Raw genomic sequence first — 12,138 nt, forward strand, 5'->3', positions numbered from 1 at the left:
TGCTCAGCTGTTTGAAAATCAAATAACGTAAGCGGTTTATCAGCACAGTAATTGATTAAGTTTTCTAAGGGGATGTTTCAACATCACGTTCCCATACAGTTCGATACATCTGAATGACTCACAGATCTGGATATTGTGAGGTTCGACCGTCTGGTGAAACAGAGAGCCACAGTGGGACACCTTTCAAATTCTGAGAACTGCTGATAAGGCTGTCTCACACGACACTTGCGCCTGCTAGCCACGTGCGAAATCTGACGGGTACCGAAAGCGCCGCCTGTCCCAAAAGCACGGAGGAACGGCTGGACGGGTTTCTCTGTACAGGGACATTTTTAAAGTTCCCAACAAAGCTGTGCGGGTGGCCCGGAGAGTGTTGCCGAACTGCGAGGGTGGGTCTCGGAGGGTTACGTCGCAGGGCGCTACGTTGTTGCACCATTAGAGAGGAAGGCTGTTGGCACGTTGGAGACAGATTTCGAACTTGTGCATCGGAATGGCAGAAATCTGTGGCCGTTTAATTTTGTGACCTCGACAACCACCTCCCTCTCCTGTAGAGAGAAGAGGCGGCTCGGTGTACTGCGGGGTCAACGGCTGTCGCCGTCCACCGGGGGTGCGCGCGCCGCACGGGATGGGGGGTTAGATTGACCTATTTTCGCGCCAAAACTTGAACTTCCCGCCATGATGGCACTGTGCCACATCTATGGCCGCCACATTCGATCCGCCATCCTGAATAAATGCCTGTAAAAAATCTTTGTCAAAGATGTCGTTAAACTTCTTTCACCGAGCTATTTCACTGGAGTTATTACACGATGGAAATTTTTTCGTCATAGTTGTTCGGGAATAGCATTTGAACAGTCAATCTCCTGTCCAACAGTATATGTTAGTCCTGAGCGCCCTGCATGAAAAGAACGAGAAATGAAACAATTGAGGTTAAAACGGTGGATAGCGAGAAGAGTAGCTCGAAATGTTCATGAGAATTTGCTTCGTGAGCAACAGTGCGAAGACATGAAAAACAACTAAAATTATTTGAGAGTGGGCGAACGCCCTTGCCGCAGTGGTAACACCTGTTCCCGTCAGATCACCGAAGTTAAGCGCTGTCGGGCTGGGCTAGCACTTAGATGGGTGACCATCCGGTTTGCCGAGCGCTGTGAGCAAGCGGGGTGTTCTCAGCCCTTGTGAGGCAAACTGAGGAGCTACTTGACTGAGAAGTAGCGGCTCCGGTCTCGCAATCTGAGATACGGCCGGGAGAGCGGTGTGCTGACCCAGTGCCCCTCCATATCCGCATGCAGTGACGCCTGTGGGCTGAGGATAGCTCGGCGACCGGTCGGCAACGTTGGGCCTTCCCGGCCTGTGCGGGCACAGTTTACTTTTTAGTTTAGAACCAACATTTCAGTTTTCTCTCACGAAAGTCGCCCAACACATTTGCACATATGATACTTATTTAAGAAATGCCATTTCTTAATTTCATTTATCACAACGGACGTTTCTGGAAAGCTTGCAAATGTGTCAATACGTATGTATTTTTTCCTACTTAATGTGATGCATATCAAGAATATATTCTCATTATCAAGGGGAAATATTTACACAGGTAGATTAAGTGGTGTTTTTTGTGTGTTTTTATGCCTCTCTTGCTCAGAAGTTGCGTTTTTATGGTTTACTGCGATCGGACATATTTCTTTTGTCCCACTTTCCAAAGCCTCACGGCCGGTCTTTGCGGCCGAGCGGTTCTAGCCGCTTCAGTCCGGAATCGCGCGACTGCTACGGTCGCAGGTTCGAATCCTGCCTCGGCCATGGATGTGTGTGATGTCCTTAGCTTAGTTACGTTTAAGTGGTTCTAAGTTCTAGGGGACTGATGACCTCAGCAGTTAAGTCCCATAGTGCTCAGAGCCATTTGAAACCTCACGAAATTGTAAATATTTGTACCTAATCATGAGATAAATTGTGGCAAAACATCGTGCAAAACGTGAAAAAATATATAACTGGTCCACTGCTTCAATATTCAAATCACGGATGCTATTCCTGCTAAATATCGTCTCACGGTTGGGTGAAGATCTTTAGCAGCAGGCGAAAGCTATTCCAGCTTGCAATATGGAACTGGGATCCCATAGTCTACAGTTTTACGTGTTATTCCAGAAACATGTGAGCCGATATACAAATCACCTAAAGAGGAAGTTATAAGGTTAAGTGATGTTATTTAGAGTACAAATAGATACATTTGTTTCACTTATGTAGGCTATGACACACTTGGCTTTTCACGTTTCCCTCTTCTTCCACATCCTTTGGTTCAAATGGCTCTGAGTACTATAGGACCTAACATCTGAGGTCATCAGTCCTTTCTTTTTATGTCTAAGCTTAACATAATCAACAGTGGAGCCACGTGAAGTGCAGCCGACTGCTGCAGCTAGTACTTCTTTGTACGATTCCAACCGCTTATTATTCTCTTCGTAGTCAATGTTCTTTGGATTATGGAGAATTTCGTATTATTCATTCTTTGCAACGATCAGTGTGATGGTAGACACGCGCCACATATACACACATCAAAAAAAGTTTTGCGTCACCTCGGTTCCGAGAGTTCCGGAACCTGTACAGAAAATTGGAATAGAGATCAACATAAACATCGTTTCCGCCCTCTTTATTGCTCATGAAAACCACACATTGCATGATGCATCACCATACAGCGAGACCTTCAGAGGTGGCGGTCCAGATTGCTGTACACACCGGTACCTCTAATACCCAGTAGCAAGTCCTCTTGGATTGATCCATGCCTGTATTTGTCGTGGCATACTATCCACAAGTTCATCGAGGCACTGTTCGTCCACATTGACCCACTCCTCAACGGCGATGGGGCGCAGATCCCTCACAGTGGTTGGTGGGTCACGTCGTCCATTAACAGCCCTTTTTAATGTATCCCATTCATGTTCGATAGGGTTCATGTCTGGAGAAGATGCTGGCCACTCTAGTCGAGCGATGTCGTTATCCTGAAGGAAGTCATTCACAAGATGTGCACGATGGGGGTGAATTGGCGTCCAAGAAGACGGATTTAGAATTACATATTAATACCTCCAGCTGCTGACGGGCGTTGATATACATCAAAGGGGACAGGTGAAAATGTGGGCCCCTACCGGGACTCGAACCCGAGATCTCCTGTTTACTTGGCAGACGCTCTATCCATCTCAGCCACCGAGGGCACAGAGGATAGTGCGACTGCAGGAACTATCTCGCACACGCCTCCCGCGAGACCCACATTGTCAACTTATACGTCCACACACTACATTCGTAGTGTCCCTACCCAACACACTGATTACTCGTGGAAGATATTCTTATCAAGTCCCGTAAGAGTTCAGGTAATATGTGTGCATCCGCACAGAAGAAGAAGGTCATGGCCGGTATTGCCAGAACTATATACTTATATGGATATGGTGTCTGTTCTTTCGGACATGTCCGAAAGTCAGTAGCGGTAGAAATACACGAAGAACTGTACACATCTTTGAAAATTGTTACAGTTATCATATGTAGGAGAAACATTTGAATACATTAACTGATTCACTACCTAGTTTGTGTTTGAGAATTTTTTCTCCTTCTTTTTGCTCTGTACAAAAATCTCAAGCTCGTCCATTAAATTAATTGTGTCTGATTTTTGGAGTGGTGGAGTACCTTAAGATCGTCTTTTATGTTTTCGAATGGGTGCCCAGTGTTTTTGGTGTGTGTTGCTATTGCTGATTTTGTAAACTGTTAGTGTGTGTGTGTGTGTGTGTGTGTGTGTGTGTGTGTGTGACGCACTGGACACGCCAGCTGGGCACGCTGACCCTCGCGGCCTGTCCGGCCCAGAAGCGGCTAACCGGGTGGCTCGCACCTCGCCTCACAGTCGTCACGTGTTCGATTCAGCGGAGACTGGGGCAGAGACGCTCAAAAATCCGTAATGTCACACGAATTTCGAAACAAGTAACAATCGTGGTTGACGCACGTGGATATCTCGTAAACTGCCAAGATCCTAGCATCCAAAGGAATTCGCCAGGACAGATCCAGTACCTGCAATATTATTTAACTTAAGGATGGAAGACGTTTACACAGGCTCTCACTGGGATACTAGAGGCATCGATATAGACGGGTTGTCCACAAAACGTTTTCGATATGCTGACATCATCGTGTTGATAAATGCAAAAGACGTGACGCAACAATTCCGGAACAGAAAATTGCCTGTGCAAACGTCGTTGGACATAAATATGAAATGAAAACAAGTTCTAAATCTATTTACCGAAGCAAGTATGACTATGGAAATCGCCTCTGAGTACATCTACGTTGGGCATCAGCAAAATGCAGAAATTCCACAGTCAGAAAGGTTACATTCATTCCGGGGAACGAACCCTGTGACACGTGTGTACTAACACTAGCAGCTCACGGAGTAGAGACGTGAGTGCTGAGGAACTATAGAGCAGTGCACACCAGGATGCTCGCGTCCAGCCCCGCCGACAACGACTTTGTCTCAAGAATAACACGGGAAAGAAACGTGACCAAAACAGTTACAAGCTGAATTGGCGAGAAGATCCTACTCAGAGAAGGGGCAATAAAATGCTGCATTTGGGACCACGGCGACGCAAAAGAGGCGTTGAAAGACCACAGAGGTGATTAGTCGACGACAGAAAGACTGCCGAGACACGGTGGTGGCTGACATCATAAAATCAAGTCAAGTGGAAGAGTGCAAAAGAGGCCTCCATTCAGCTTTGGACGGATAGTGGCTAGGCTGCAGAAGAACTGGGCTGCCAGTGTTTGACGTGCTGCCAGGCGGAGAAAAGCAACGGCTACTGAACTGTTATTAGGTCTTTTATGGCAATGGGAACTGGATTGTTACGAAGTCTTTTCCTGCCCTACACTGCCAAACTCATTTGCAGAAGGATCACCGGTTGTTCACAATACAGAAACCCTTCAGATGGACCGTAGTTGTAGAGCTGCCAGTCAGGCAGAAGCGCCGCACACCGCGCTGTACGTGTCCAGCCGAGAACTACGGCGCTTGTCATCTCTGTCTGACAAGTGACACAGTTTCTTTGCAAACATGGACGCGCGTACAATTTCTACGTTATCTCTATTAAAACGGACATTCCTTCTCTTGTCCTCATACTAGCCACTTCGTTATCTCTGTAATAGAGGTAAATACAAATTTTCATGTATAGCAACATATAATATACGGTATATGCCCATTAAGTTAATAAGAAAGAGTCAGAATTTTTTTTTAGAAAATAACAAGTAGAATATACGAATATTTACAGATAGCAGGAGATAAACCAACTAAATTTGACTTGACAACTGCAAGTGTCGATCCAGTCGACTGTGGAAAACTGGTGTCGCGTATGACTGTTTATGACGTTACTACATCCTCCGGTAATACATTAACTGACAGTTCTAACATACACTACAGTGAATGACGCCTTCTGCTACACTCCGTCGGGCTGTTGCCTCGAAATGGCACACTGCCGTACCGGGGACGTTGTAATACGAAAAAAACCTAATACCAAAGATCTTTTAATCACCATTACGGACGTATCTCGTCATTCTGTTACACAAATCGTACCGAAAGCGACTCGTTCTTGTGAGATTTTCAGTCTACAGTATATATTCATAGTGCATAAGTTATAATGATATAAAAGAAACTGAATATGGGCTCGAACTGGAAACTAGGAAATCAATATGGAGCTGCGACCAGCCAAAAGGGCAATGCTAGGACCCCAGGAAATCGTGTTTGATGCCTTGTCGAAAGCCGAAGTGTTTGCGGACACGTACGAGAAGCAAAACACAACACCACTGATCGACCTCACAGCCGCTGAGCACCTTCAGGAAGAAAATATCACACAAGCAGTAAAAAACCTCCGAGACACACCGACACAAACAGCACCAGAACTCACAACACTGACACAAATAAAGAAAATATTAGCCTGCAGAAAGGGTAGATCCGCACCAGGACTACACAAAATTTCAAACATACACCTGAAGAACCTCTCTAGGAAACCACTAGTCCTGTTAACACGTATAATTAATAGCTGCATGCTGCTACAAAAATTCCCTGCGGCCTGGAAGGCACCAAAAGTTATTACAGTCCCAAAGGCAGGGAAAGACCCAAAAGTACTGGCGAACCATCGCCCAATCAGCCTACTCTTCACAATGGAGAAAACGCTTGAGTAGTTTTGGACAGAACAACAAATGTCTCAGACAATGAAACGATCAGACCAGAACAATTCGGGTTCCAGAAAAAGGTCTCTGCAGAGTTACAACTCCTTCGACTGACAGAACACATCACACACAAATTCAACAGCAGCAGTTTTCCTCGACTGGGAAAAGGCTTACGACAAGGTTTGGCACAACAACCTGATCTTCAAGATACAGCACAACACAACGATCCCTGATGTGTAGGCGAAATTAATAGACAGCTTTCTGACAGACCGGACGTTCCTTGTTGAGGTAGACGGAAAACGCTCCTCACAAAACCCCCTGATGGCGGCATCCTCCAGGGGTCGGTACTATCACCCACACTTTTCAACATCTATGCAAACGACATCCCGCTGTCACCGTATGCCAGGATAGCCCATACTCTGTGTCGGCTGTGCGACCACCTTAGCAACACAGATTTACCTAGAGATAACCACAGCTAGGCTAGCAAGTATAGAGTTCAAGTTAAAGTGTAGACGCAGACCAGCTGCGGACCTACGCACGCACGACGCCCGTACTCAGCGGGCAAGCGGCGGGGACGACCATCATCCTGCATCAACGAGCACAGCGGCCGCCACGGAACGACGACAACATCTCGCCGAGCGGCCGACTGGCGCAACTGTACAAAAGGAAGCAGTGGGGAGCAGCACCCGCTGCACCCACTGCACAGAACCCAACCACCCTGGACCCACGCTCCATAAATCGAGGATGGTCGGGGGCCGCAAGGCGCTATTTGTTACCGACCGTGCGCTCCAAAGCCCACGATTTGTTTTGTAAATAAAAATGAAATCCCAGAGAATAACAACCAAAACTACACACAAATACACGTAGATTCGGCGAAGGCGAAGGCACTGTAAAACACCACGTGACACAAAAAAAAAGGCAGGTAGAAAGGTGGGTGGGGTACTCACGCAGCTGGTGGTAGCCGGGGCGCGTGGAGAACTCGATGACGTGCAGCGGCAGGCCGCGCACGGAGCGCTCGCTGAGCGTGTAGAGGCGCGTGACGCGCGGGCAGCGGGCGTGCACGGCGCGCAGCGCGGCCGCCAGCTGCGCGTTGTCGTGGTGCCGGAACTCGAAGCAGCGGCCGCCGCCCTGCAACAGCCGGCGCCGCGCCGGCCAGCTGTAAGCGCCTGCCTGCCTGCCTGCCTTCCAGGGGGCTCATCCGTGCACCTCCAGTCTCGTGTAGCGCGCTCAAACAACCAACATCTATATCCTTCCGTGCGAGCTCTGATTTACATTATTTTATCACGCTGATCTTTTGTCCCTATGTACGTCAGCGTTAACAAAGTATTTTCGGATTCGGAGGAGAAAGTTCGTGATCGGAATTTCGTGAGAAGATTCCTCCGCAACGACAAACGCGTTTCTTTCAATCGTGTCCATCCTAAACCCTGTATCATTTCGGTGACACTCTCTCCCCTAATTCGCGATAATACAAATGTGCTGCTCTTCTTTGAACCTTTCCGATGTCCTCTGTCACTCCTGTCCGGTAAGAATCCCAGACTGCGCAGCAGCATTCTAAAAGACGACGGACAAACGTAGTGGAGGCAGTCTCCTTAGAAGATGTGTTACATTTTCTACGTGTCCTGCCAATAAAACGCAGTCTTTGGTTAGCCTTCCCCACAAAATTTCCTGTGTGTTCCTTCCAACTTAAGTTGTTCGTAATTCTTATTCCTAGGTATTTAGTCGAATTTACGGCCTTCAGACTTGACTGCTTTATCGCATAATCCAAGTCTAACGGATTTCTTTTAGAACTCCTGTGGATGACTTCACACTTTTCGTTATTTAGGGTCAAAATGCCAATTTTCGCACCATACAGATATCTTTTCTAAATCGATTTGCAATTTGTTTCGATCTTCTGATGACTTGACTAGTCGATAAACGACAGCATCATCTGCAAACAACCTAAGACGCTGCTCAAATTGCCTCCTAAATCGTTTATACAGATGAGGAGCAGCAAAGGGACTGTAACACTACCTTGGGGAACGCCAGAAATCATTTCTGTTTTACTCGATGACTTTCCGTCAATTACTACGGACTCTGACCTCTCTGACGGGAAATCATATCGACGTTAATGATGTGGCCCTGTAATTTATTGGATCAGATCAACTACCTTTCTCGAATATTGGTGTGACCTGTGCAACTTCCAATCTTTGGGTACAGATCTTTCGTCGAGCGAACGGTTGTATATGATGGTTAAGTATGGAGCTATTGCACCTGCACACTCTAAAAGGAACCTAACTGGTATACAGTCTGGACCAGAAGACTTCGTTTTATTAAGTGATTTAAGTTGCTTCACTACTCCGAGGTTATCTATTTCTACGTTAATCGTGTTGGCAACTGTTATTGATCCGAATTCTGGAATATATACTTCGTCTTCCTTGGCGAACGAATTTGGAAAGCTGTGTTTAGTAACTGCTTTGGCAGCACTGTTGTCCATGATATTTCTTTCCTTTGCTGTTGCGCAGAGAAGGCATTGATTGTGTCCTGCCGCTAGCATACTTCACATACGACCAGAATCTCTTTGGATTTTCTGCCAGTTTTCGAGATAAAGTTTCGTTGTGGAAACTATTAGAAGCATTGCGCATTGAAGTCCGCGCTAAATTTCGAGCTCTGTAAGACATCGCCAAACTTGGGGATTCTGCATCTTTTTGAATTTGGTATGTTTTATTCTTTCTTTCTGAAGCAGTTTTGTGATCCATTTTGTGTACGAAGCAGGACCAGCTACGTCGTTTGTTAATTTATTTGGTATAAATCTCTCAATGTCTGCGGATATTATTCGTTTGGATTCAAGCCACATCTCGTCTACACTTGCGTTATTAATTTGGGCGGAGTGTCTCTCAGGAAGGTGTAAAGTGAATTTTATCTGCTTTTCTCGAATAGGTATATTTTTCGTTTGTTTTTGGAGAATTTGGAGGTTAGAATATTTAGTCTCGCTACGACAGCCTTGTGTTCACTAATCCCTGTGTCGGTTTTGATGTTCGTTATTAGCTGAGGTTATTTGTTGCTAAGAGATCAAGTGTGTTTTCACAACCGTTTAGTATTCGTATGGACTCATGAAGTAAGTGCACGCAATAATTTTCAGAGAATGCATTTAGCACAATTTTGGATGATTTTTTAGGCGTACCTCCGGATTTAAATATGTATTTTCGCCAAGATACCGAGGATAAATTAGAGTCACCACTAACTATAATTGTATGAGGCGGGTACGTCTTTGAAATTAATCTCAAGTTTTCTTTGGACCTTTGAGCAATTTTATCATCTGAATTGGGAGGTTGGTAAAAGGATCCAATTATTATTTTATTCGGGTTGCCAAGAACGAACTCTCCCAATACTGTCACACAGGAACTATAACTAATTGAATTTCGCGACTTGTAACTGGAACAAACAGGCCACCGCAAAGTGTGTTTAGCCTGTCCTTGCAGTTGCCGCACTCGGCATCGAGCCGTTTTCAAACAGAAAGCGAGACAGCTTTTAAAACATACTGCACGGAGTGCGGCACGCAGTTGTGCGTCGCGAAGATGCCGCCAGGGGACGGAACTCGCACTGCGGGGAGAGCGCTGGCGGCGCGCCGACGCTCCTCGTGGCCGCGAGGAACGAACGATGCGCGTGCCTCGACAAGCACGACTGAGACTTGACACGGTTGCACGGTATGTGACGTTACATGTGGTGTTACTGCCGTGATTAGAAGATCGAGTCAAATATACGACGATTTCGGCGGTAGGACGTCGCAGCCACTCCGGCCCGGGTGGGAGCACGCTCCGATCGCTGGGGAATGGCGTGACGAGGGCACACTGCCCCACAACTGCCGTAACGGGGCCTCGACACCCGGGATGCAGTTGACGGCCAACCTGGTCCCACACGTGTCCTACCGCGGATATTTGTAGGGGGCGCTGCCGGCCCCGTGCCTGGACGAGTGGTGTCTGCGTTCCCTCGGTCACTGCCCGACGGCTCCCCCACACAACGTCACGCTGGTTTTCAGCCAGCCCGGAAGTCAGTTCGTTAACTAATACATGTATTGGGGATCGTGTACATTTGTCTGACAAAATGAAAAAGGAACACAGCTGCGCTTCTCCAAAACACTGAAGAAAGGCGGCCTCCTTACTCGCCGACGATTCCTTCCGGGATACTGCAGAACAACTATTCATTAGCGAACACGACGTGGCGCCATTTGTGAGCAGCCGTACGTGCCGGCCGCGGCACTACTCGAGATGCGGCCCCTTGCGCCGCGGTGGGGTGTCGACGGCAGCCCGCGCGGCACAGTTACGACTGCCTGGTCCGGCTGCTGCCCACCTCGAACCGGCGGCGCGAGGTGTCACTTGTTCTGTGCAGTGCAGAGGTGCTCGGAGACGTTCGACCGGAACTTTGGCGGCGCGCGCGCCTGCCCCCACGTTCCCGGCCTCTCTCACTTCCGAACGCTCTTCAAATCCCGATACTGCACAAACTCGGACCGGCCGGCGAAACGGAGAAACACGGCGAGGCTCCTTTCGAATTCTGTCGACTGCTAATAAAGCCGTGTCACACGCGTACGTAGGACCTTCGTGTCCGCCACAGTCACCTGACGCTGTCCGCGCCCCCTTATTCACCCCACCGCGCCTGGGAACCACACTCAAGGCGGGCGAGACTGACGCACTCTGCTGGCCGTTCTGCCACAGACAATTAAAATATCGACAATTTACACACTCGGCAATGCTGCACAGTTGCACAAAGTTACGTCCCACATACGACTCTGTGTTCTAGGTTGGCTCTGAGCACTATGGGACTTAACATCTGTGGTCATCAGTCCCCTAGAACTTAGAACTACTTAAACCTAACTAACCTAAGGACATCACACACATCCATGCCCGAGGCAGGATTCGAACCTGCGACCGTAGCAGTCGCGCGGTTCCGGACTGAGCGCCTAGAACCGCTAGTGTGTTCTAGGTGCTTTATTTCTTTTGTCGTGCACTGTAATTTATGATTTAACATGATAGACAGTCCTGCAGGTATCGCCGAAATTACTACTACTCGTGATTATGCGTTCTCGATGAGTTTGAGATCGTGTTAATGTGGGAAAAAAAACGACGAATGTTGCTAACGACTAATTCGAGTGGCGAGGCAAAGATTCCGAGCTCGTGAATCGAATGCGGAGACAGGAGCAGAGCATCGAGCAGCGGGACCCACACGACGGCCGCTGCCAAAGCCGCGCGCAGCAAAACAGGGCAGCCAGTCGGCGGGCGGCGGCCGCTCGCACACTGCGCCACCTCTGCCAGCGTGCCGCAAACATCGTGCCACTTGGACATTACTATCTCAGAAGTTGTGATACGGAAGTTTCAACGACAATTCGTGGCCACTATGAACGTTATTCCTACACAGTGAAGAAAACGAAGGAAGATGGGACTGTGATTTGGCGCTGTTCACAACAGAAAGAGAAGCATTAACGAGGAAAGCTTAAAACCGAGGATTCTACAGTGATCTTTTCGCACGAGCGTCAATGTAGAATTCCGGGTTGCCAGAACAGAGGACTCTGAACCAGGCAAAGAAGAGGGCACGAGAGGAAATACGTCTATTTCCAAAATCTATTCAGAGGATATAGGTAGCTTGCATAATCGAGGGTACCACTTTGTGACAGAAATGCCAGACCAGCGAACGACGGAGAAGACGTTATACGAGCAAAGGGCAAAGTCGCAGGGAAATGAGAGGGATCCAGAGACGAGAGAAGAAATTGAACTTAAAGCAGAGCAATTACCTGTGAATGATGGCAGTGTTGTGTACATAGTTCCGCATAGTCAGCGCGTACACAACTTTCCCACTAGAGCGCGCCCCGCTAAGCACAACGGGGCAGGCGCAACGCTCGTCCATCTCCGCACTACGAGATGGCGCTGCCTTAGAGACGGACCAAATTCTGCTTCCGCTGATCCGCGTATTAATATGTAATGCAGCCAATGAGATTTCTGCTAACGTAGAACC

The 12,138-nt window shown here is 47.9% G+C and overlaps 1 protein-coding gene across 5 annotated transcripts in view; it reads right to left on the reverse strand.

Annotated features, from left to right (window-relative positions):
* LOC126460762 (carboxypeptidase E-like) overlaps positions 1–12,138 on the reverse strand; it is a 438,967-nt gene that overhangs the window by 322,652 nt on the left and 104,177 nt on the right. For all 5 annotated transcript variants that reach the window (XR_007585944.1, XM_050095944.1, XM_050095943.1 and 2 more), the window contains exon 2: positions 7,104–7,284. Coding sequence is in view for 4 of the 5 variants with exons in the window: in XM_050095944.1 (XP_049951901.1) it covers positions 7,104–7,284 (181 nt within the window). In the remaining variant the exon portion in view is untranslated. The remainder of the gene's footprint in view (positions 1–7,103; positions 7,285–12,138) is intronic.

Source organism: Schistocerca serialis, chromosome 1, assembly GCF_023864345.2.
Source record: "Schistocerca serialis cubense isolate TAMUIC-IGC-003099 chromosome 1, iqSchSeri2.2, whole genome shotgun sequence".
In the NCBI taxonomy this organism is placed as follows: domain Eukaryota; kingdom Metazoa; phylum Arthropoda; class Insecta; order Orthoptera; family Acrididae; genus Schistocerca; species Schistocerca serialis.